We start from the raw sequence: 27,585 nt of genomic DNA, 5'->3' as shown, positions 1-27,585 counted from the left end.
GGGACTGGGATGGCAGCCTGTGGCAGCTACATGCTGCAGCCTGCCATGGCTGCACACTCAGAACTTTGCCTGCTGCCGGACCTGGTCTTACCTCCTCTCCTCTCCCAGTCTGTGAACTTGACCGACTGGGAGAGGAGGAAAGGGTTAACTACTTTGACTCTGCCCTGCCCTCCTCTTTCCTCATGCCCAGAGAGGCCCCAGAACCACTGTGTACTAGTGCAGATGCAGCAGGCAAGGGGGGCAGGGGGGAGGGGGGGGGCAGGGGGGCCCAGGCACATACCTGAAAAAATGAGTGCTGTGCATGCTTGTTGTGCCTCCCTTCGCCCGCTGCCATGATGTGCTGCTTCTCCCAGACTCCCCGCCCCTTGAGGAGGACTTAATTTGGTGGGCGGACTGCCGGAAGAGATTCATTTGCATAGCGCGCTGCCGACTTGTTCTCTGGCAGGTGTCACGATATGCAGGCAGAAAAGGCAGCTCAGCAGATAATCATGGATGGAGGCGAAGCGGGCCCTGTGTTAATGAATGGGGGTGTAGGAGGGATGGGAGGGGTGGGCGGGCCTGAAAATGTAAAATTATGTACACACAGTAAGTGTGTGTGTGAGAGACACTGCTCCCGGGCCCCTTGTCAGCCCGGGCCACGAAGCAGCCGCTTCCCCTGCTTCCCTGGTAGTTACGCCACTGTCCCTATCCATATGTAAGAGCTTTATCTATCTGTGCTGACTGCTACAGAAGGACAACATTTTGTAGTTAATTTTTTAATAGCACAGTACTGCCGATAATATTACAGGTTATAGCCACTAGAGATGGGTTCTGATCCAGGGAATTATTCTGATTGTCTGATTGGAGTTGGGGAGGAATTTATTTCCACTAAAGTGAGGAAAATTGGCTTCTACCTACAGTTTTTTTTTTTTTTTTTGCCTTCCTCTTGATCAACTTGCAGAAAAACAGGCTGAACTGGATGACAGATGTCTTTTTTTCAGCCTTATAAACTATGTTACCATGTATTGACTAGGACCATCATTATCCCTATTTTCTCCTGGAACCTCGATAAGAAAGGAAGTGGCAAAATAATCATCCACTGAGTTGAAAGAAAGAGCCAATATCTAACACAGCGGGAACAGGCCTACCCGATGCAATACTCACCATCTCCTTTGGTAAAGTCAAAGAACGAAGGAAAATAGGCTCGTCCACTGAACTCATCTGCTTTGTCAATTAAAGTCTCTTTGATGGCATCATAACTACATAACACAATAACCGGCTGGCTCCCTTCATACAAAGTAAAGAAGTCGCCATATGTTTTCGACAACTAGGAAAAAAAAGAATTATTTTACATGACATATTATTATCTGATTGTCCCATGCCATGACATGTTCTATGATGTTTACTATAACAGCCCTTGGTATACAAGTAGTTCTGTAGCCATGCACATATAACTGTAAGCCATGTACTGGGGTGGGCTCCCCAGGATACAGCAAAGTCACAAACGAAGAAAGCAACCCCAACACCCGCTTTTGCCAAAACATTATTTAACTTAAACGTGACAATGAGCATGACCACAAATGCTGGGAACACACAATAAATTTACATACACCCAGCACAAATGCTGAGACCCTTGTGCTGCACAGTGCGGCGCCCTCCGATGGATGCCAGAGGAAAGTTCGGTAAATTACCTACTAGCGGGCACAATTAAACAGCTAAGCCTTACCTGTTATTACCCTAAAAGATCAAGTACAACTGTTTGGGTGTGTGATAGTAATGGTCTTGCGGTTCACCCGGCGGTCGGTTTGCGGCGAACTTTGAGTGTTCGATATCCGCCGAACATGCGAACATATGGCAATATTCTTTTGCATTGCGCCAAACTTTGACCCATGACACATCCATCAGGTGGGACAGGACAGCCAATTGAGACGTTTCAGCACATGGACACACCCCCACCCTATAACAGAACCAGATCTTGCTGCCATTTTACATTCTGTATTTTGTCAGTGTAGGGAGAGGTTGCTTTGTGGAGCAGGGACAGGCTGTTAGGGACACCAAACGATAGCTAATAGGGCCACAAAAGTCCTTTTAAGGACTGGTATTGGTGTGTTCTCGATAAGTGTTATATACAGAGGGGTGTGATATACTTATAATATACACTGCCTGTCCAAAAAAAAGAGTCGCCACCCAAAAAAAAAAGGTCACACACTTGTTGGACCGCCTTTAGCTTTGATTACGGCACGCATTCGTTGTGGCATTGTTTCGATAAGCTTCTGCAATGTCACAAGATTTATTTACATCCAGTGTTGCATTAATTTTTCACCAAAATTGTGCATTGATGATGGTAGAGTCTGACCGCTGCGCAAAGCCTTCTCCAGCACATCCCAAAGAAACTCAAGGGGGTTAAGGTCTGGACTCTGTGGTGGCCAATCCATGCGTGAAAATGATGTATCCTTCTCCCTGAACCACTCTTTCACTTTTTGGAATATGCCCATGCCATCAGGGAAGAAAAAATCCATTGATGGAATAACCTGGTCATTCAGTATGTTCAGGTAGTCAGCTGACCTCATTCTTGGAGCACATACTGTTGCTGAACATAGACCTGACCAACTGCAGCAACCCCAGCTCATAGCACTGCCCCAACAGGCTTGTACAGTAGGCACTAGGCATGATGGGTGCATCACTTCATCTCTTCTTCTCTTCTTACCCTGATGCGCCTATCACTCTGGAACAGGGTAAATCTTGACTCATGACCATCTTCCATTGCTCCAGAGTCTAATCTTTATGCTCCCTAGCAAATTAAAGCCTTTTTTTCTGGTTTGCCTCACTGATTAGTGGTTTTCTTACGGCTACACAGCTGTTCATGCCCAACCCCTTGGGTTCCCTTCACATTGTGCGTGTGGAAATGCTCTTACTTTAACTATTAAACATAGCCCTGAGTTCTACTTTTGTTTTTCTTTGATTTGATTTCACCAAACATTTAAGTGATCGCCGATCATGATCATTCAGGATTTTTTTTCCCGCCACATTTCTTCCTCGAATACAATAGGTCCCCACTATCCTTCCAGTTTTTAATAATGCATTGGACAGTTCTTAACCCAATTTTAGTAGTTTCTGCAATCTCCTTAGATGTTTTCTCTGCTTGATGCATGCAAATGATTTGACCCTTCTCAAACAGACTAACATCTTTAAACATGGTTGTTTAAGAAATGAGAAGCAACTCATTGCACCAGTTGGGGTTAAATAACTTGTTGCCAGCTGAAAGATAATCGCCCGTGCAGAAATTATCAAATTGGAGGCTCATAACTATTTGCTTAGTTAAATCCAGGTGGTGACTTTGTTTTTAGACAGGCTGTGTACTTTCTAACATAGAAAGTATATTATAGTGCATTTGTACTGTGTGCGGTTCTGCTGCGATACCGCAGCTATATAGAGGGACAAACAATATTTGAACAACTAATTGCAACGGGTGGGATATACCAGTTGCCCCCCCAAAAAAACTGATTTAGGCAGGGGTGTGATATACCTATAATATACTTTCTATATAGTACATTTGAACTGTACAGCAGTTGTGTGTGGTTCTGCTGCGATACCGCAGCTATGTAGAAGTTCAAACTGTATCAGAACAACTAATTGCAATGGGTGTGATATACTAGTTGCCCCCCAAAAAAACTGATTGAGGCAGGGGTGTAATATACCTATAATTTACTTTCTATATAGTGCTTTTAAACTGAGCAGCAGTTGTGTGCGGTTCTGCCGCGATACCGCAGCTATATAGAGGGACAAACGCTATTGGAACAACTAATTGCAATGGTTGCGATATACCAGTTGCTCCCCAAAAAAAGTGATTGAGGCAGGGGTGTGATATACCTATAATATACTTTCTATATAGTGCATTTGAACTGTACAGCAGTTGTGTGTGGTTCTGCTGCGATACCGCAGCTATATAGAAGTTCAAACGGTATCAGAACAACTAATTGCAATGGGTGTGATATACCAGTTGCCCCCCCAAAAAAACTGATTGAGGTAGGAGTGTGATATACCTATAATATATTTTCTATATAATGCATTTGAGCTATGCAGTAGTTGTGTGCGGTTGATGCATGCAAATGATTTGACCCTTCTCAAACAGACTAACAACTTTAAACATGGTTGTTTAAGAAATGAGAAGCAACTCATTGCACCAGTTGGGGTTAAATAACTTGTTGCCAGCTGAAAGATAATCGCCCGTGCAGAAATTATCAAATTGGAGGCTCATAACTATTTCCTTAGTTAAATCCAGGTGGTGACTTTGTTTTTAGACAGGCTGTGTGCTTTCTAACATAGAAAGTATATTATAGTGCATTTGTACTGTGTGCGGTTCTTCTGTGATACCGCAGCTATATAGAGGGACAAACAATATTTGAACAACTAATTGCAATGGGTGGGATATACCAGTTGCCCCCCCCAAAAAACTGATTTAGGCAGGGGTGTGATATACCTATAATATACTTTCTATATAGTGTATTTGAACTGTGTAGCAGTTGTGAGAGGTTCTGCTGCGATACCGCAGCTATATAGGACAAACGCTATTGAAACAACTAATTGCAACGGATGTGATATACAAGTTGCCCCCAAAAAAAAAATGATTGAGGCAGGGGTGTGATATACCTATAATATACTTTCTATATAGTGCATTTGAACTGTGCAGCAGTTGTGTGTGGTTCTGCCGCGATACCGCAGCTATATAGAGGGACAAACGCTATTGGAACAACTAATTGCAATGGGTGTGATATACCAGTTGCCCCCCAAAAAAAACTGATTGAGGTAGGAGTGTGATATACCTATAATATATTTTCTATATAATGCATTTGAGCTATGCAGTAGTTGTGTGTGGTTCTTCTGCGATACTGCAGCTATATAGAGGGACAAACGCTATTGGAACAACTAATTGCAACGGTTGCGATATACCAGTTGCCCCGCAAAAAAACTGATTAAGGCAGGGGTGTGATATTCCTATAATATACTTTCTATATAGTGCATTTGAACTGTGCAGCAGTTGTGTGCAGTTCTGCTGCGATACTGCAGCTATATGGATGAGACAAACGCTATTGGAACAACTAATTGCAATGGTTGCAATATACCAGTTGCCCCCCAAAAAAACTGATTGAGGCAGGGGTGTGATATACCTATAATATACTTTCTATATAGTGCATTTGAACTGTGCAGCAGTTGTGTGCGGTTCTACCGCAATACCGCAGCTATATAGAGGGACAAACGCTATTGGAAAAACTAATTGCAATGGTTGCGATATACCAGTTGCTCCCCAAGAAAACTGATTGAGGCAGGGGTGTGATATACCTATAATATACTTTCTATATAGTGCATTTGAACTGTGCAGCAGTTGTGTGTGGTTCTGCTGCTATACCGCAGCTATATAGAAGTTCAAACGGTATCAGAACAACTAATTGCAATGGGTGTGATATACCAGTTGCCCCCCCAAAAAAAATGATTGAGGCAGGGGTGTGATCAGGGGTGTGATATACCTATAATATACTTTCTATATAGTGCATTTGAACTGTGCAGCAGTTGTGTGTGGTTCTGCTGCGATACCGCAGCTATATAGAGGGACAAACGCTATTGGAACAACTAATTGCAATGGGTGTGATATACCAGTTGCCCCCCAAAAAAAACTGATTGAGGTAGGAGTGTGATATACCTATAATATATTTTCTATATAATGCATTTGAGCTATGCAGTAGTTGTGTGTGGTTCTTCTGCGATACTGCAGCTATATAGAGGGACAAACGCTATTGGAACAACTAATTGCAACGGTTGCGATATACCAGTTGCCCCGCAAAAAAACTGATTAAGGCAGGGGTGTGATATTCCTATAATATACTTTCTATATAGTGCATTTGAACTGTACAGCAGTTGCGTGCAGTTCTGCTGCTATACTGAAGCTATATAGAGGGACAAATGCTATTGAAACAACTAATTGCAACGGGTGTGATATAAAAGTTGCCCCCCCAAAAAAATGATTGAGGCAGGGGTGTGATATACCTATAATATACTTTCTATATAGTGCATTTGAACTGTGCAGCAGTTGTGTGCGGTTCTGCTGCAATATCGCAGCTATATAGAGGGACAAACGCTATTGGAACAAGTAATTGCAACAGGTGTGATATATCACTTGCCCACAAAAAAACTGATTGAGGCAGGGGTTTGATATACCTATAATATACTTTCTATATAGTGCATTTGAACTGTGCAGCAGTTGTGTGCAGTTCTGCTGCGATACTGCAGCTATATGGAGAGACAAACGCTATTGGAACAACTAATTGCAATGGTTGCAATATACCAGTTGCCCCCCAAAAAAACTGATTGAGGCAGGGGTGTGATATACCTATAATATACTTTCTATATAGTGCATTTGAACTGTGCAGCAGTTGTGTGCGGTTCTACCGCAATACCGCAGCTATATAGAGGGACAAACGCTATTGGAAAAACTAATTGCAATGGTTGCGATATACCAGTTGCTCCCCAAGAAAACTGATTGAGGCAGGGGTGTGATATACCTATAATATACTTTCTATATAGTGCATTTGAACTGTGCAGCAGTTGTGTGTGGTTCTGCTGCTATACCGCAGCTATATAGAAGTTCAAACGGTATCAGAACAACTAATTGCAATGGGTGTGATATACCAGTTGCCCCCCCAAAAAAAATGATTGAGGCAGGGGTGTGATCAGGGGTGTGATATACCTATAATATACTTTCTATATAGTACATTTGAACTGTGCAGCAGTTGTGTGCGGTTCTGCTGCGATACCGCAGCTATATAGAGGGACAAACGCTATTGGAACAACTAATTGCAACAGGTGTGATATACCAGTTGCCCGGCAAAAAAACTGATTGAGGCAGGGGTGTGATATACCTATAATATACTTTCTATATAGTGCATTTGAACTGTGCAGCAGTTGCGTGCAGTTCTGCTGCTATACTGCAGCTATATAGAGGGACAAATGCTATTGAAACAACTAATTGCAACAGGTGTGATATACCAGTAGCCGCCCAAAAAAAAAAATGATTGAGGCAGGGGTGTGATCAGGGGTGTGATATACCTATAATATACTTTCTATTTAGTACATTTGAACTGTGCAGCAGTTGTGTGTGGTTCTGCTGCGATACCGCAGCTATATAGAGGGACAAACGCTATTGGAATAACTAATTGCAACAGGTGTGATATATCAGTTGCCCCCAAAAAAAACTGATTGAGGCAGCGGTGTGATATACCTATAATATACTTTCTATATAGTGCATTTGAACTGTGCAGCAGTTGTGTGCGGTTCTGCTGCTATACTGCAGCTATATAGAGGGACAAACGCTATTGGAACAACTAATTGCAACAATTGATATACCAGTTGACCCCCCAAAAAAACTGATTGAGGAGTGTGTCATACCTGCTTCCACAATAGACTGATTTAGGTGTTAGATATACCTGCTTCCACCAAATATTGATTGAGGCCTGCAATATACCTGCTTCTTCAAATACTGCTTTTCTCTAAGGACTTCTGCAGGGGTGGTAAAGGTCAGGCTGGTGCACCAGGCCAGAGCCTAAGTGGGAAGTTGGAGAAGGTGTGTGCGTTTACTTCAAAGGACTCACCAGAGTTGGTTGATTGGCTTACTCACCCTTCCGCTTCTACACCCTCCTCATCCTCTGTATCTGCACCCTCCTCACTCTTAGCTGTGTGCACCCCAAAATCCACCATCACCACCATAGCCCCTCCACACAAGTCAGAGGAATTATTTTCCCATCCATTCTCATGTGGATTTGGTGTTACCGCCACGGATTGCATGCAGGCCTGCTTCTTCTTCTCCTCCTACTACTCCATCCTCCTTCTCGGCTGACTTCTCCTTTTCCACTGCTACCGCCTCTTCCGCTGCGCCCCCCAAGCTCCCCAGAACCTATCCGATGTTCCAGGTGAGACGTTGCCATGTTGAGCTGCGGTTGTTGTGCCTGGAAGCCAAGAGCCACACCAGTCCGGCACTGCTTTCAGCTCTGCGATCACAGGCCGATCAGTGGCTAGGAACGCTGAATTTGACAGTTGGTAAAGTGGTGTGCGACAATGGTGCCAATCTGCTGAGCGTGCTGAAACAGGGCAAAATGACACACGTGCAGTGCATGGCACACGTCCTGAACTTAGTCGTGCAGTGATTCGTTGCCAAATACCCAGGGGTCCAGGACGTCTTGCTGCAGGCCAGGAAAATCTCTGGCCATTTTCACAGATCTTACACGGCCATGGCTCGCCTTGCTGACGTTCAGTGGCGACACCACTTGCCCGTCAGACATCTGGTTTGTGACAGCCTGACGCGTTGGAATTCCACCTTGTATATGCTTGATAGGATGCTCCAGCAGCAACGTGCTGTTAACGACTACCTGTACGAACTCTGCAGCAGGACAGGTTCTGGGAGCTTGGTTTCTTTTCACCGCGCCAGTGGCTGCTCATGCGCGACGCATGCAGACTTCTGCAGCCGTTTAATAAGATCACCAAACTGGTCAGTCGCAGCCAGAGCGCCATCAGTGACATCGTATTTTATGCCTTCTTTCTGGAGTGTGCATTGCGTCGTGTCATTGATCAAGCCGTCGAGGAGCAGAAGCAGGAAGATGAGGAAGTCGCAATGCTGAATGAATTCCTAGGGGGGCTACAAGTCAGCAGGAGCCTGAAGAGGAGTCAGAGGAGGATGGTGGCTGAGGGGAGGAGGAGGAGCAAGAAGAGCAGGCGTTAAACTTTTCGGGGATCCCTGGTGTTGTCCGTGGCTAGGGGGAGGAGACCAAGGACAACATTCTCCTGGGCGATGAGCAGGATCCAGGGCGCTCTATCACTTCTAATTTAGTGCAAATGGGGGCCTTCATGCTCCAATGTCTGCAGAGGGACCCCCGTATAAAAAGCATAAAGGGCAAGGACTAGTACTGGGTGGCAACTTACTTAGAACTCCGTTACAAACACAAAATGGCGGACATGTTACCAGCATCACAGAGGGCTGGCAGAAGGCAGCATTTCTAGGCCTTGCTGCGAGAGATGCTGCATTCTGCTGTGGCGGGCGCTGGCAGAGGAATTTCCACCCACAGGGAAACAGGTGCGGGTACCTGTTTGCCTAGCATGGGGGATCGTGACCGATAAGCGCATTTGCTTAGCTCACGACAGTGTGGACTACCTCACATTTCTAAAAATGAATGAGGCATGGATCTCGGAGGAATTCAACACCTGTGACGACCATGTTGAATTGAATTTCCTCATGCCAGCCCACACATATCCGCCAGTACCCAAAACAAAGAATGGTCCTTGTCTTGTATATACAGCAGCATAAATGGCCTTTTATGTTAGGTGAATGCCTAATTTTTGGGGCCTCTACTCCAGTGGCCTACAGTGCAAATTTTATCAAGTAACCGCCTAATGTACCTCCAGCCACAGAATCACAAGTTCTTTTGTGTCAGGTGAATGCCAAATTTTTGGGGCCTGTACTCCAGTGGCCTACAGTTCTATTTTTATCTAGTGACCGACTAATGTACCTCAAGCCACAGGATGACAAGTTCTTTTGTGTCAGGTGGATGCCAAATTTTTGGGGCCTCTACTCCAGTGGCCTACAGTAACATTTTTATCCAGTGACCGCCTAATGTACCTCCAGCCACAGAATCACAAGTACTTTTGTGTCCAGTGAATGCCAAATTTTTGGGGCCTGTACTCCAGTTGCCACAGTAAAAATGTTATCCAGTGAACGCCTAATGTACCTCCAGTCAAATCAGCCAAAGTTCTATTCTGTCTGTTGGATGCCAAATTTTTGGGACCTGTACTCCTGTGGCCTACAGTAACATTTCTAACCAGTGAATGCCTAATGTACCTCCAGCCACATCAGCCAAAGTTCTTTTCTGTCAGGTAAATGCTTAATTTTTGGTGCCTATACTCCAGTGGCTTACAATTCTATTTTTATCCAGTGACCGCCTAATTTACCTCCAGCCACAGAATCACAAGTTCTTTTGTGTAAGGTGAATGCCTAATTTTTGGGCCCTGTACTCTAGTGGCCTACAGTAATATTTTTATCCAGTGACCGTCTAATGTATCTCCAGCCACAGAATCACAATTTATTTTGTGTCCGGTGAACACATTTTTTTTAGGGCCTGTACTCCAGTGGCCTACAGTAGTCCAGTGGCCTACAGTAAAATTTGTATCCAGTGACCGCCTAATGTACCTCCCGCCACATCAGCCAAAGTTATTTTCTGTCCAGTGAATGCCAAATTTTGGGGCCAGTACTCCAGTGGCCTACAGTAAAATGTTTAACCAGTGAATGCATGATGTACCTCCAGCCACAGAATCACAATTTCTTTTGTGTTAGGTGAATGCCAAATTTTTGAGGTATCTACTCGAGTGGCCTACAGTAACATTTTTATCCAGTGAAAGCCTTATGTACCTCCAGCCACAGAATCACACGTTCTTTTCTGTCAGGTGAATGCCTAACTTTTGGGGCCTGTACTGGCCGACAGTTCTATTTTTATCCAGTGACCGCCTAATGTACCTCCAGCCATATAATCACAAGTTCTTTTCTGTCAAGTGAATGCCTAATTTTTGGGACCCGTACTCCCGTGGCCTAAAATAAAATTTTTCTAGCCTCCAGCAGGGCACATTTTTGAGAGTTTCCCTTTAACCCCTTAAAGGGCTTCTGTCATCCCACTAAAGTCATTATTTTTTTTGGGCTACTTAAATTCCTTATACTGCGATATATCAATATATAATGCTCTTACTCATTTTTGTTCAGTAGTTTCTTCTAAAAACTGACTTTTATAATATGTAAATTACCTCTCTACCAGCAAGGCCCCCTCCTCATGTTGATTGACAGGGCCAGCAAACGCGCTCGTCCTTGACTGGCCCTGTCTGCGTTTTAAATCTCGTGCCTTCGCCGTACCGGTCTTCTGTCGGCGCAGGCGAACTGATAGGAGGACGCTCGCTCGGCCGCTCCATCCTCAATGCGCCTGCACCGATGACATCACATCTACACCCGGCGCAGGCGCACTGAGGAAGGAGCGGCCGAGCGAGCGTCCTCCTATCAGTGCGCCTGCACCGACTGAAGACGGTACGGCGAAGGCGCGAGATTTAAAACGCAGACAGGGCCAGTCAAGGACGAGCGCGTTCGCTGGCCCTGTCAATCAACATGAGGAGGGGGCATCATTATGAAAGGAGGATGCGGCTGCTACCAGCAAGTAGCCACCCTACTTGCTGGTAGAGAGGTAATTTACATATTATAAAAGTCAGTTTTTAGAAGAAACTACTGAACAAAAATTAGTAAGAGCATTATATATTAATATATCGCAGTATAAGGAATTTAAGTAGCCAAAAAAAAAAAAATGACTTTAGTGGGATGACAGAAGCCCTTTAAGGGGTTAAAGGGAAACTCTCAAAAATGTGCCCTGCTGGAGGCTAGAAAACTACTGAACGAAAATTAGTAAGAGCATTATATATTGATATATCGCAGTATAAGGAATTTAAGTAGCCAAAAAAATATATATGACTTTAGTGGGGTGACAGAAGCCCTTTAAAGACATGGCCATATTTCACCTTAAGGACCAGGCCATTTTTTGCAAATCTGACCAGTGTCACTTTAAGTGGTGATAACTTTAAAACGCTTTGACTTATCCAGGTCATTCTAAGATTGTTTTTTCATCACATATTGTACGTCATGACACTGGTAAAATGGAGTCCCAAAAATTTATTTTTCTTTATAAAAAAATACCAAATGTGCCAAAAATTTGCCAAAATTTGCAAAGATTAGCAATTTTCCAAGTTAAAATTTCTCTACTTCTATAATACATAGTAATACCTACAAAAATAGTTATTACTTTACATTCCCCCTATGTCTACTTCATGTTAGGATCATTTTGGGAATGACATTTTATTTTTGGGGGATGTTACAAGGCTTAGAAGTTTAGAAGCAAATCTTGAAATTTCTCTGAAATTTTCAAAAACCAACCTTTTAACCCCTTAAGGACTCGGTCCTATTTCACCTTCTGGACTTGCCCATTTTTTGCAAATCGGACCAGTGTCACTTTAAGTGCAGATAACTTTAAAACGCTTTGACTTATCCAGGCCATTTTGAGATTGTTTTTTCGTCACATATTGTACTTCATGACACTGGTAAAATGAAGTAAAAAAAAATCATTTTTATTTATAAAAAAATACCAAATTTACCAAAAGTTTGTAAAAAATTGCAAATTTCCAAGTTTCAATTTCTCTACTTCTATAATACATAGTAATACCTACAAAAATAGTTATTACTTTACATTCCCCATATGTCTACTTCATGTTTGGATCATTTTGGGAATGATATTTTATTTTTTGGGGATGTTACAAGGCTTAGAAGTTTAGAAGCAAATCTTGAAATTTTTAAGAAATTTTCAAAAACCCAATATTTAGGGACCAGTTCAGGGCTGAAGTCACTTTGCAAGGCTTACATAATAGAAACCACCCAAAAACAAACTTTGTTAACCCTTTAGGTGTTCCACAAGAATGAATGGAATATAGAGATACAATTTCAAAATTTCCCTTTTTTGGCAGATTTTCCATTTTAATAAATTTTTTCCAGTTACAAAGCAAGGGTTAACAGCCAAACCAAACTCAATATTTATGGCCCTGATTCTGTAGTTTACAGAAACACCCCATATGTGGTTGTAAACTACTGTACGGGCACACGGCAGGGCGCAGAAGGAAAGGAATGCCATACGGTTTTTGGAAGGCAGATTTTGCTGGACTGTTTTTTTTGACACCATGTCCCATTTGAAGCCCCCCTGATGCACCCCTAGAGTAGAAACTCCATAAAAGTGACCCCATCTAAGAAACTACACCCCTCAAGGTATTCAAAACTGATTTTACAAACGTCGTTAACCCTTTAGGTGTTCCACAAGAATTAATGGAAAATAGAGATACAATTTCAAAATTTCACTTTTTTGGCAGATTTTCCATTTAAATATTTTTTTTACTTTTACAAAGCAAGGGTTAACAGCCAAACAAAACTCAATATTTATGGCCCTGATTCTGTAGTTTACAGAAACACCCCATATGTGGTCGTAAACTACTGTACGGGCACACGGCAGGGCGCAGAAGGAAAGGAATGCCATACGGTTTTGGAAGGCAGATTTTGCTGGACTGTTTATTTTTTGACACCATGTCCCATTTGAAGCCCCCCTGATGCAACCCTAGAATAGAAACTCCATAAAAGTGACCCCATCTAAGAAACTAAGCCCCTCAAGGTATTTAAAAGAGATTTTACAGACATCGTTAACCCTTTAGGTGTTCCACAAGAGTTATTGGCAAATGTAGATGAAATTTCAGAATTTACATTTTTTGGCAAACTTTCCATTTTTCCTAGTAACAAAGCAAGGGTTAACAGCCAAACAAAACTCAATATTTATGGTCCTGATTCTGTAGTTTACAGAAACACCCCATGTGTGGTCTTAAACAGCTGTACTGGCACACGGCAGGGCGCAGATGGAAAGGAATGCCATACGGTTTTTGGAAGGCAGATTTTGCTGGACTGTTTTTTTTTTGGACTATGTCCCATTTGAAGCCCCCCTGATGCAATCCTAGAGTACAAACTCCATAAAAGTGACCCAATCTAAGAAACTACACCCCTCAAGGTATTCAAAACAGATTTTACAAACGTCGTTAATCCTTTAGGTGTTCCACAAGAGTTATTGGCAAATGGAAATGAAATTTCTGAATTTCAATTTTTTGGAAAATTTTCCATTTTAATCCAATTTTCCCAGTAACAAAGCAAGGGTTAACAGCCAAACAATACTCAATATTTATGGCCCTGATTCTGTACTTTACAGAAACACCCCATATGTGGTCATAAACAGCTGTACGGGCACACGGCAGGGCGCAGAAGGAAAGGAAGGCCATACGGTTTTTGGAAGGCAGATTTTGCTGGACTGGTTTTTTTGACACCATGTCCCATTTGAAGCCCCCCTGATGCACCCCTAGAGTAGAAACTCCAAAAAAAAGGCCCCATTTTAGAAACTACGGGATAGGGTGGCAGTTTTGTTGGTACTAGTTTAGGGTACATATGATTTTTGGTTGCTTTATATTACACTTTTTGTGAGGCAAGATAACAAGAAATAGCTGTTTTGGCACCGTTTTTATTTTTTGTTATTTACAACATTCCTCTGACAGGTTAGTTCGTGTGATTTTTTTATAGCCCAGGTTGTCACGGACGCTGCGATACCTAATATGTATACTTTTTTTTTTTTAATCTATGTAAGTTTTACACAATGATTTCTTTTTTGAAGCAAAAAAAATCATGTTTTATTGTTTCCATAGTCTGAGAGTCATCATTTTTTCAGTTTTTGGGCGATTACCTTGGGTAGGGTATGATTTTTGCGGGATGAGATGACGGTTTTATTGGCACTATTTTAGGGTGCGTGTGACTTTTTGATCGCTTGCTATTACACTTTTTGTGATGTAAGGTGACAAAATATGGTTTAGGCTACTTTCACACTTGCGCTTGATCGGATCCGTTCTGAACGGATCCGATCATATTAATGCAGACGGAGGCTCCGTTCAGTACGGATCCGTCTGCATTAATAACTTAGAAAAATTTCTAAGTGCGAAATTAGCCTGAGCGGATCCGTTCAGACTTTCAATGTAAAGTCAATGGGGGACGGATCTGCTTGAAGATTGAGCCATATGGTGTCATCTTCAAGCGGATCCGTTCCCATTGACTTACATTGTAAGTCTGGACGGATCCGCACGCCTCCGCACGGCCAGGCGGACACCCGAACGCTGCAAGCAGCGTTCAGCTGTCCGCCTGGCCGTGCGGAGGCGAGCGGAGCGGAGGCTGAACGCCGCCAGACTGATGCAGATCCATTCAGACTGCATCAGGGCTGGACGGAAGCGTTCTGCTCCGCTCGTGAGCCCCTTCAAACGGAGCTCACGAGCGGACAGCAGAACGCTAGTCTGAAAGTAGCCTTATTTAGCACAGTTTTTATTTTAAATTTTTTACGGTGTTTATCTGAGGGGTTAGGTCATGTGATATTTTTATAGAGCCGGTCGATACGGACGCGGAGATACCTAATATGTATACTTTTTTTATTTATGTAAGTTTTACACAATAATATCATTTTTGAAACAAAAAGAAAATCATGTTTTAGTGTCTCCATATTCTGAGAGCCATTGTTTTTTCATTTTTAGGGCGATTATCTTAGGTAGGGTCTCATTTTTTGCAGGATGAGATGACTGTTTTATTGGTACTATTTTGGTGTACATACTATTTTTTTGATCACTTTTATTACCTTTTTTGGGAAGTAAGGTTGGCAAAATTTCAATTTCATCATAGTTTTTATTTTTTATTTTTTATGGCGTTCACCGTGCGGGGAAAGTAACATGATCGTTTTATAGATGATCAGTGATAAATGTGTTTAGATCAGTGATAAATGTGTTTTTTTATTTTTACTTTTCTTTCACTTTTTTTTAATTTATTTTTGACACAGACCCACTTGGTTCTTGAAGATCCAGTGGGTCTGATGTCTGTATAATACAGTGCAGTACACTATATAGTCTACTGTACTGTATTTTCACTCTACAAAGTCTGATTAGACTTCTGCCTTTAGCAGAAGACTGATCAGCAGCATTGACAGCCTCTGATCACCACCATGGACAGCCGTACGCCTGTGAAGGCATCTGGTTGCCATGGTAACCATCACTCGCTGCCACAGCATAGCAGTGGGTGATGGGGAGGGAGGGGGTACCCTCCCTCTCCCATCGGGGGCTGAAAAGGCACAGCAGCCACCGATGGGAGATGGAGGGAGCTCCCTCCCTGTTAACCTCTTCCATACAGCGGTCCCTACGGACCGCGGCATGGAAGGGGTTAAACGCCTGACATCTGTGCCAGCACAGATGTCAGGCGTTTCAAGCAGAGTGTCAGCAATGTGCTGACACTCTGCAAACCGCTCGGCCATCCTAAAATTGCGTGCCTGCCCGCCCCCCCAGCACCACCCTGATGATCGCGGCCCTCCCGCCCGCACTGTCGCACCGCCACATAAAATAAAGGCATTTTGAAGTTTCTGATTCCCACGGTCTGTCCGCGGGGATCAGAAACCTCTCGAAAGCGTTGCAATCCGCAGGTCTGAATTGATCGCCGGTCACGGGTTTCCCCCGCGCATTTAGCCAAGGTGCCTGCTCGGTGATCGGAACTACACAGGACGTACAGGTACGCCCTGTGTCCTTAAGTACCAGGACATCAGGGTGTACCTGTACGTCCTGTGTCCTTAAGGGGTTAAGACGCATAAAAATGGTCCCTGATTAAAATACAAATTTTCTGTGGGAATTTTTGCCAATGATCCCCCTCTGGTATATCACTGTCCATGTTTGGGACTATTTGTGTACTTCTAGTAAGTGTTTGCTGGCTGCAAATATGACCTGAAGGTTTTTCAGGTTCGCCTGTCATTAAAGTGAATAGGGCCCGCCACGAACGTGCGGTTCTGTGAGCCGAGCAAAAGCTTTTACAACAAGCATGCGGTACCACAGTGTATGTTGCTTTGCTCCTCAGTTCTCATCAGCGTTCCTGTAAGCAATCCTCGTTCCTCTGGACAGGATCAGGGTCTTGGACACACTGAGCTTCACTTAGCTGCAGCTCTGGTCACTGAGGAATGCTCCCACACCTGGATGTCGACAGATCCTCTGCTCACACAGTTCCTCAGTCTCATCTTCCTCTAAGATGTATGCTCCCTTCCTTCTACAGGCTTTGTAACTCCACCTCTCATGAATATGGAAAATATGCAGTCTGTTAGCTGTGATTAGGAAACACCAGCATCTTGTGGCCAAACAGCAGAATATCAGTCCAGATCATTTAACTTGATTTACAGTAACAGTGTTCAGACAATGAGAGCTGTTTCTCCATCTCACATGCCACTCCACTAGAGGTTGTCGCATGCACAACCCTCCCCATACAAACACATCCTGGGCATAGCGCTGTGGAGGCACACCAGCATTGGGCCTGGTTGACCTTCGCAGAGTGATAGGCTCAGAAGCACTGCGGACATCAGGCACATCTAATGGGGAAGGAGCTGCCGACTGCTAAACACTTTCCCTAGGTGGCAAGCTTGCCATGGTTTGAGCCTCTGTGGGTACCAGGGCAGGGACAACCCACCATTCCACCTCCTCTAAAGGGATTTCCTCTGTACTCTGAGCAGGAGGAGGCATGTCCTCCATGCACACGGGCTAATCAAAATTACAATGCCTCAACATGTTACAGTGCAAGTTTTGTGAAGGCCCCCCAGTCCCTATTTACTCTACCTCATAGACCAGGATGGCAGGGCCTACCCTCCTCCACCTCCCAATTTCCCAGACGGCTGCATGGCTTTGACCATCCCTCGATCACCCAGGGCATACACCATCCCTCTGCACTGGTCTTGTATTACGGTGTACCACTTGTCCCAGACACTCCCCCACAACCTTGTGTTTTGCTCTCAGCCAGTGGCAGTGCTCTTGCACCCATGCAGTGGTACTTCTCAGTGGTGGCTCCATCGGATCGGGCATGTGGAGATCTTCAATTTCCCATCCCGCTCTCCCAAACATGAGTTGTTGTTATAGGCCCACATCAGTTCAGGTAGGTACTCGGGCCACCGAGCCTTTTGGCTGTCCTCCAGAGTCTGCAGCATCTGGAGCATGGTGTGGTTGAATTTGCTGGCATGCCCTGTGTCCCTGGTGCGGGAACGTTCGATCCCATACAGTTGTACAGCTCATTCATTAGAGTACCATTAAAACATGCCCTCTGGTCCGAATGTATCCTCTGTGGACACCCGAACACCTGTATAAAGTGTTTGAAATACCGCTTCAGCAGCCAACTCTGCCCTCTGGTCTTTGGTGGGTACAGCCACCGCATACTTTGTGAAATGATCTGTTATAACTAGACAGTACGAGTGTCCCGAGGTAGAGTACCCAATCTGTACATAATCGATCATATGGAGCTCTAGGGGCGCGTTGGTCCGGATGGCCTGGACAGGAGTCCGCTGTTTAGTACTCTTACTCAGCCTGCAGGGCCGACACTTAAGACATGCCTCGGCCACCATGTCAGTCAAATCTGGACAGCAGGGGCGTTGCTAGGTTAAAACATTTGGGGCCTAGGCCCTTGATGTTTTGTCCTAGGCCCCGAATGTCCTGCCTGCCTGCTAGATACAACTGTATTGCCATCCTCAGGACAGCAATACAATTGAATCTAATACACTGGAAGATCTGAAAGACCTGTGGTGAAATCACAGGTCATGTGACCAGCAAAACAGGCAGTGGTTTAGAAGTATCTGCGATGATGTCACCATCATGTTACCAGTGCAGGAGAGGATGGCAGTGAAGAGGAGAAGACCTGGGGGAAGAAGCTGTGGTGAGATCTGCTACATGAGGAGAGTTGTGGTTATTTAACTGGGACTGTATGTTTGGGCTGAAGGGAAGGATGTTATTTACATGGGACTGTGTGTTGGAGGTGGCTTGGGAGGGGGTCATGTTATTTACATAGTACTGTATGTTGATAGTGGCTGTGGGAAGGAGTGATGTTATTTACATGGGACTGAATGTTGAGGGGGCAATGTTATTTACATGGGACTGTATGTTGAAGGTGGCTGGTGGGGGAATGATGTTATTTACATGGAACTGAATGTTAAGGGGGTGATGTTTACATGAGATTGCATGTTGTAGGTGGCTGGGGAGGAGGTGATGTTATTTACATGGGACTCTATGGCGGAGAGAGGGAAATAGTGTTATTTACATGGGACTGTATGTTGGAGGGGCTGAAGGGATGGGAGTGATGTTATTTACATAGGACTGTATCAGGGGCGTAGCTAGAAATGCATGGGCCCCATAGCAAAAAAAAATTATGGGCCCCCCCCCCTCTGTGCCATCCACAGATCCCCCTCCCCTAAATAGTGCCATCAACAGATCCCCCCTCCCCTAAATAGTGCCATCAACAGATCCCCCCTCCCCTAAATAGTGCCATACACAGATACCACCTCGCCTAAATAGTGCCATCCACAGATCCCCCTCCCCTAAATAGTGCCATCCACAGATCCCTCTCCCCTAAATAGTGCCATCCACAGATCCCCCTCCCCTAAATAGTGCCATACACAGATCCCCCTCCCCTAAATAGTGCCATCCACAGATCCCCCCTCCCCTAAATAGTGCCATCCACAGATCCCTCTCCCCTAAATAGTGCCATACACAGATCCCCCTCCCCTAAATAGTGCCATCCACAGATCCCCCCTCCCCTAAATAGTGCCATCCACAGATCCCTCTCCCCTAAATAGTGCCATCCACAGATCCCTCTCCCCTAAATAGTGCCATCCACAGATCCCTCTCCCCTAAATAGTGCCATCCACAGATCCCCCCTCCCCTAAATAGTGCCATCCACAGATCCACCTCCCCTAAATAGTGCCATCCACAGATCCCCCTACCCCTAAATAGTGCCATCAACAGATCCCCCCTCCCCTAAATAGTGCCATCCACAGATCCCCACTCCCCTAAATAGTGCCATCCACAGATCCCCCTCCCCTAAATAGTGCCATCCACAGATCCCCCTCCCCTAAACAGTGCCATCCACAGTATCAGGTGCCTCTCCCCCCCCCCACACCATGTGCCAGTATCAGGTGCCAACCCCCCCCCCCCCCCCCCCAGGTGCCAGTATCAGGTCAGGTGCCAATCCCCCTCCCCCCATGTGCCAGTATCAAGTGCCCCCCGCTCCCCCCATGGCAGTAACAGTCGGGTATTAAAAAAAATAAAATAAACACTTCTACTTACCTCCATGTCAGCGAAGCGATGCAGCCTCTTCCTGTGTATTATGAGACTTCTACTGTTATAGCTGGCTAAGTGCACATCTATACACATGACAGCTGCTCATATATAGAGATATAGCAGAGCTGAGTGTGCTGGGATAGCTGTCATATAGAGATATAGCAGTGCTGGGGGTGTTGGGGCAGCTGTCATGTGTATAGATGTACACTTAGCCAGCTATAACAGTAGAAGTAAGTTTTTTTTCAATCAGTTGCAATGCCTCCTTTATGGCTGTGGGGGTTAATGCTTTGCCTCTGATACACTGATAGATTGGAGGTTGTGGGTTCGAATCCCAGACACATCAGGAGACTTTAGAATACAGTAAGATTAGAGCACATTAGCGAGGGGGCCTAAACATTAAGACTGCTGATGTGAAGGGGGCCCTGAACAGTAAAGACATCGATATTTAACTAACTTGAAAATAAACTGTCGGGCCCCGAAGCAGCTGCTTCCCCGGTAGTTACGCCACCTCCTGGCTGCCTGTGTGTAGTGTCAATAAAAAAATGAATGCGGTCGGACGGGCCCCCTAGTGGCGTAGAGCCCCATAGCCGTTGCTATGGCGATCCCTACGCCACTGGACTGTATTTTCGAGGGGGCAGGAGAGATGGTGTGATGTTATTTACATGGGCCTATATGGTGGACAGAGGAATATAATTACTGGGGGCACTTCGGGGTGACCATTATAACAGTAGGGGCAGTATAAATACTGGGGCACTGTAGGGGTATTATAAATCCAAGGGACATTAGCCGTTCTTATTAGGTAGGGACTCTATGGTAGGGACATGTAGATCTGTCTTATTTCTACTAAGAGCACTATGGGGGACCTTATTACTACTGAAGGGTTTGTAGATAGCTTTATTACCACTGGGGGGGAAATAGGGGGCCTTGTTTCTACTAGTGGCTCTGTGAGGCTATTAATACTAAAGGGCTCTTCTACTAATGGGGGCACTCTTGGGGAGCACTATCACTGTTTGGGGTACTGTAGGGGGCATTATTACTAATGGGGGCATTCTAGAAGGGAATTTTTATTGGTGGGACTATAAAGGGCCACTATTTCTATGGGGGCACTCATATTTCTTCAGGATAGTATTTGTGGGTATTGGGGAGCACAGCGAGCAGCATAATAACACTGGGGACTCAAGGTTGGGGGATGATGATAGAAATGTGGGGAAGCTAAGATGTCTGTGTGTTACACTCTGCAGAGACGAGGCGTGGCTGACAGAAGTTATACGAACCTAATGGAGAAGATGATGACAGAGAAGAACTACATCAGAGGAGACGTCACCTGGAGGCCCTGGATATGACAGGTATGTGCTGCTGTATACAAGTACAGCAAAATGCGGTGTGTGGGGGGGAGACAGGGAGACTTAGAGAACTGGGCCATATTCATTGGGGCCTGGGCCCGGATCTTTTGAGACTCTAGCAACGCCTCTGCTGGACAGTATACCAGCCGTTGGAGGCACTTGAAAGTTTTGTCGCTCCCGAAATGGCCACGCCTCTCATGGACTTCCCGGGCGGCCTCTGGTCCCAATGACATAAGGATGACAATCTTGTAATGCAGAGAGCGGGGGCACATCAGAAGTAGAGCAAGAGTGCCGACACACGGTATGAATACACAATATATTACACAAAGGAGAAAAGAATACCGAGATAGTAGCCGCACATCTACAAAAATATCAATTTATTTAAAGCAACAGACACAACAAAGAATGGGTTAAAAACATTGTATACAATGAATCTGGGTCATGTGAACTGGATGTAGACACATGTCCCCCTGACTCACCACAAAGTCATAAACATTCCCCCACATGTGCAAATAAGCAGCAGCTAAAAATACATGTAATCCATCAACAATGAAAGAAATGAGAAGCTATAATACTTATCATTTAGGATAGCATGGTGGAGGTATGCGTGGTGGTCAGAAAACAAGCCCAACGCGTATCGCCAGGCTCTGCTGGCTTCCTCAGGGGTGCCTGTTCCTGAATGACACATAGACTCATATATACACATAATAATCATTAATGATAATCGATTGAACCTGTGTCGAGGCGGCAAAGTGGGGCGTGGGGGCGGCAACCGCAAATGGCAGGGCGCGCATGCTCACAAGACACACACTGCGTGCCAAACACCGGAAGTCCTGCAATATGAAGAGCCGTGGACGCACCCGGAAAAGAGGGTCCCGCGGACAAAGAGACAAAGAGGAGCATAGCCACAAGGAAAGGGGAGGGGAGGAAAGAAAACAATATCAAAATCTAACTGGCCTGAATTAAACACACCAGGCACAGTCAGCCATAATCCAAGTGGGCATAACTCGGCATAATCCACAAAACAAAAAAACACACAAAAGAAACCCAAACAAAGAGACACAGAATAAAATATTAGTGAAAAGTCAAGTCCAATGGATACTATGCAGCAATGCACTGTCCCAAGTTTGGCGACCACAATAAATCAATATATGTCGAGCAACATGCTCATTGAAATAGCCGTATATTATAATAGCACCATCAAGTAGCGTGTACAGTTCAATGCTGCATAGATACCCATATACATGATGTCAAGACTATATGGCCATTTGATAAAAAAAAACTATTTACGTGGATTAATTGTGTTTCTAATTTCTTATTGTGATTTGTTTATATTATTTCTTTTAGTTATTTTTACATAATTTTTTATTATTTATTTTTTGTTATTTTTTATTATTATTATTATTATTATTTATATTTTATTTTTTATATTATTATTTAGTATTTTTTTATTTTTTTTATATTATTTATTTTTTTGAAAATTGACATTATTTATTATATCTTAAATATTTATTTTCTTGTTTTTTATATTATTGTGTTTATATAATTTTTTGTAATTATTTATTTTGTTATTTTTTATTTATTATTTATTTATATTATGTAATAATATAAATAAATAAAAAATAACAAAAATAAATAATTACAAAAAATTATATAAACACAATAATATAAAAAACAAGAAAATAAATATTTAAGATATAATAAATAATGTCAATTTTCTAAAAAATAAATAATATAAAAAAAATACAAAATAATAATATAAAAAATAAAATATAAAAAATAATAATAATAAAAAATAACAAAAAATAAATAATAAAAAATTATGTAAAAATAACTAAAAGAAATAATATAAACAAATCACAATAAGAAATTAGAAACACAATTAATCCACGTAAATAGTTTTTTTTTTTATCAAATGGCCATATAGTCTGGACATCATGTATATGGGTATCTATGCAGCATTGAACTGTACACGCTACTTGATGGTGCTATTATAATATACGGCTATTTCAATGAGCATGTTGCTCGACATATATTGATTTATTGTGGTCGCCAAACTTGGGACAGTGCATTGCTGCATAGTATCCATTGGACTTGACTTTTCACTAATATTTTATTCTGTGTCTCTTTGTTTGGGTTTCTTTTGTGTGTTTTTTTGTTTTGTGGATTATGCCGAGTTATGCCCACTTGGATTATGGCTGACTGTGCCTGGTGTGTTTAATTCAGGCCAGTTAGATTTTGATATTGTTTTCTTTCCTCCCCTCCCCTTTCCTTGTGGCTATGCTCCGCTTTGTCTCTTTGTCCGCGGGACCCTTTTTTCCGGGTGCGTCCACGGCTCTTCATATTGCAGGACTTCCGGTGTTTGGCACGCAGTGTGTATCTTGTGAGCATGCGCGCCCTGCCATTTCCGGTATTTGGAACGCAAGACGCGCCGGCTCGGCGACGCACACGGGTGCCCGTCATTTCTGGCCGCTGCTGATGTCGGAATTCACATGAGCAGCAACAAGCGCATATCTAAAGCGCATATTTAATATACTTAGCCCCGCTTCCTCTCCTCATCCCTCCCACTGACCAGCTGAATGGAAGGTTGCCACCCCCACGCCCCACTTTGCCGCCTCAACACAGGTTCAATCGATTATCATTAATGATTATTATGTGTATATATGAGTCTATGTGTCATTCAGGAACAGGCACCCCTGAGGAAGCCAGCAGAGCCTGGCGATACGCGTTGGGCTTGTTTTCTGACCACCACGTATACCTCCACCATGCTATCCTAAATGATAAGTATTATAGCTTCTCATTTCTTTCATTGTTGATGGATTACATGTATTTTTAGCTGCTGCTTATTTGCACATGTGGGGGAATGTTTATGACTTTGTGGTGAGTCAGGGGGACATGTGTCTACATCCAGTTCACATGACCCAGATTCATTGTATACAATGTTTTTAACCCATTCTTTGTTGTGTCTGTTGCTTTAAATAAATTGATATTTTTGTAGATGTGCGGCTACTATCTCGGTATTCTTTTCTCCTTTGTGTAATATAAGGATGACAATCTGTTGCCGGCACTGTAGCTCTGATTGCAAGTATATGGTCCGACACAGGAGGCCCTGGGTAACAGTCAGCTTGTTCCACTGTTTCAACAATTTCTGGCCCTCTGGAGTTAGACAGGCCCACTCTTCTGGCCGAGGCCAGATGTTGGCCCGGACCCATTCTTTCACTTTCCACGGGTCCGGGCAGCCATTCTGGACCCTCTTCCAATCAGCCAACGTCTTTCCCAGCACCATTGGCATTCCGGACGCCACCCCACTTGAATGTGCCACGTCCTGGAACATGGGCAATTGACCAAGGTCAGGAGCAGTGATGCATAAGCAATATTCGTATTCGCGATATATCCCGAATTTTTCACCTAATATTCGCCATAAATTCGTAAATTCTAGAGTTTTTGATCTCCAGTCATTATTTTCTTGATTGGCACAATAGCCAATTTTCACGATCAACACTACTCCTAAAGTCAAAGATATTGCAGCCTTCTCATTGGCCCACAAGCAAGAAACAGTGAGAGATCATGGGTACTGATGAAAAAAAATCTAGAATATTCACGATTACGAAGATATAGCACTATATTCTAGATATTCGGGAATTCTCGAAGTGCCAATATTCGCAATCAAAATTTGTGATTAGAATATTTGCGACCAACACTAGTCAGGAGTTTCAGTGTCCTCTAGATCCTCATCGGCACTCTGAGTTGACAACCCTACAGGGACTTGGGAGAGTGCATCGGTGTTGCCGTTCTCCCTCCCTGAACGGAACTTGATGCAGTATTGGTACTTAGAAAGGCTATGTTCAAGCGTACTGAGCTTTGCATTCTCCAGATGTGCTAACGGGTTGTTGTTCATCATCACGGTCACCTCTGCACCTGTCAGGTACTCCGCGCACCTTTCCGGTCATGGCCCACACCAGTGCCAGTAGTTCCAATTTAATGGAGGTATAGTTGTCAGGTTTATGCTCTGAATCCCACAGAGACCGGCTGCCATAGGCAATGACTCTCTCACGTCCGTCCTGGACTTGGGATTACACAGCCCCCCGACCACGTAGACTTCCGTCAGTGTACAGTCGTGGCCAAAAGTTTTGAGAATGACACAAATATTAGTTTTCACAAAGTTTGCTGCTAAACTGCTTTTGGATCGTTGTTTCAGTTGTTTCTGTGATGTAGTGAAATATAATTACACGCACTTCATACGTTTCAAAGGCTTTTATCGACATTACATGACATTTATGCAAAGAGTCAGTATTTGCAGTGTTGGCCCTTCTTTTTCAGGACCTCTGCAATTCGACTGGGCATGCTCTCAATCAACTTCTGGGCCAATTCCTGACTAATAGCAACCCATTCTTTCATAATCACTTCTTGGAGTTTGTCAGAATTAGTGGGTTTTTGTTTGTCCACCCACCTCTTGAGGATTGACCACAAGTTCTCAATGGGATTAAGATCTGGGGAGTCTCCAGGCCATGGACCCAAAATGTCAACGTTTTGGTATCCAAGCCACTTAGTTATCACTTTTGCTTATGGCACGGTGCTCCATCGTGCTGGAAAATGCATTGTTCTTCACCAAACTGTTGTTGGATTGTTGGAAGAAGTTGCTGTTGGAGGGTGTTTTGGTACCATTCTTTATTCATGGCTGTGTTTTTGGGCAAAATTGTGAGTGAGCCCACTCCCTTGGATGAGAAGCAACCCCACACATGAATGGTCTCAGGATGCTTTACTGTTGGCATGACACAGGACTGATGGTAGCGCTCACCTTTTCTTCTCCGGACAAGCCTTTTTCCAGATGCCCCAAACAATCGGAAAGAGGCTTCATCGGAGAATATGACTTTGCCCCTGTCCTCAGCAGTCCATTCACCATACTTTCTGCAGAAGATCAATCTGTCCCTGATATTTTTTTTGGAGAGAAGTGGCTTCTTTGCTGCCCTTCTTGACACCAGGCCATCTTCCAAAAGTCTTCGCCTCACTGTGCGTGCAGATGCGCTCACACCTGCCTGCTGCCATTCCTGAGCAAGCTCTGCACTGGTGGCACTCCGATCCCGCAGCTGAATCCTCTTTAGGAGACGATCCTGGCATTTGCTGGACTTTCTTGGATGCCCTGAAGCCTTCTTAACAAGAATTGAACCTCTTTCCTTGAAGTTCTTGATGATCCTATAAATTGTTGATTGAGGTGCAATCTTAGTAGCCACAATATCCTTGCCTGTGAAGCCATTTTTATGCAACGCAATGATGGCTGCACGCGTTTCTTTGCAGGTCACCATGGTTAACAATGGAAGAACAATGATTTCAAGCATCACCCTCCTTTTAACATGTCAAGTCTGCCATTTTAACCCAATCAGCCTGACATAATGGCAAAGAAGGACTATGCAATTCATCTGATCACTCTTCATAACATTCTGGAGTATATGCAAATTGCTATTATTCTCAAAACTTTTGGCCACGACTGTACAGTAGGAGTGGGGTGTCAAACTGCGCACAAGCCAGAATCGGGGCACTGGTCAGCGTCTCCTTCATGTCTTCAAAGGCCTCTTGTTTCCGGGGCCCCCACTAGATAGGACGATTCTTTGCGCCCCCCACAGTGCCCCTTGATAACTTGTTTAACAAGCCCACCTTCACGTGCCCAATGGGCAGCCCAGACATGTTGCTCTTTTGCAGACTACAGCTCCTCACCACAAAGGACGCCCCAAACACTATTATGTCATCCAGGTATATCAATACGACTCGAGGTTGAGGTCTCCCAGACAATGCTCCATCAACCACTGGAATGTTCCCGGGGCATTGGACAGGCCGAATGGCATCTGGTTGAACTCATGGAGTTCCATAGGTAGGATGAAGGCCATCTTTGCTTTGTCCATCTTGACCACTGGTACCTGCGAATACCCACTGGCCAGGTCAAGAGTCGAGAAGAACTTTGCATTACTCAGGGCGGACAACGACTCCTCAATTCACGGAAGGGGGTAGGCATCCCGGACAGTCTTGGCATTCAGCTTCCGATAATCCATGCGGAAGCAGAGACTCACATCTTTATTCCGCACCAAGACTACTGGAGCAGCCTAAGGACTTTGACTCTCCTGGATCACCTATTTTTCCAACATGCTAGCCACCATGTGCTTCACCTCCTGGTACATTTTGGGCGGGATTTGCCGGTAACGTTCCCTGATCAGAGCAGCATTGCCGGTAGGGATTTCGTGCTCGATGGCGGAAGCACACCCCAAGTCCTCATCATGTCTCGAGAACAGCTCCTGAAATTCCCAAAGAGCGTCTTCCAACAACTTCTGTTGTCCTGGAGTCAGGGTCTTGCAGTCCACCCGCATCCGGGCCATGATCACTCGCCTGTTCCACTCCGCTGTCGGGGTTTCGGTCTCCCTTTGATGGACCTCTACAGCATAGGTCCAGGCTGATCTCATATCTGGATGTA

The 27,585-nt window shown here is 44.2% G+C and overlaps 1 protein-coding gene across 2 annotated transcripts in view; it reads right to left on the bottom strand.

The window, feature by feature from the left end:
- LOC120977519 (cytochrome P450 2F2-like) overlaps positions 1-27,585 on the bottom strand; it is a 281,082-nt gene that overhangs the window by 29,826 nt on the left and 223,671 nt on the right. For both annotated transcript variants that reach the window (XM_040405509.1, XM_040405510.1), the window contains exon 3: positions 1,144-1,306. In XM_040405509.1, the coding sequence (XP_040261443.1) occupies positions 1,144-1,306 (163 nt within the window). The remainder of the gene's footprint in view (positions 1-1,143; positions 1,307-27,585) is intronic.

Source organism: Bufo bufo, chromosome 8 (genome assembly GCF_905171765.1).
Source record: "Bufo bufo chromosome 8, aBufBuf1.1, whole genome shotgun sequence".
NCBI lineage: Eukaryota > Metazoa > Chordata > Amphibia > Anura > Bufonidae > Bufo > Bufo bufo.
Note: the sequence above shows the minus strand (reverse complement) of the source record. Positions and strands in the feature narration are given on the sequence as shown.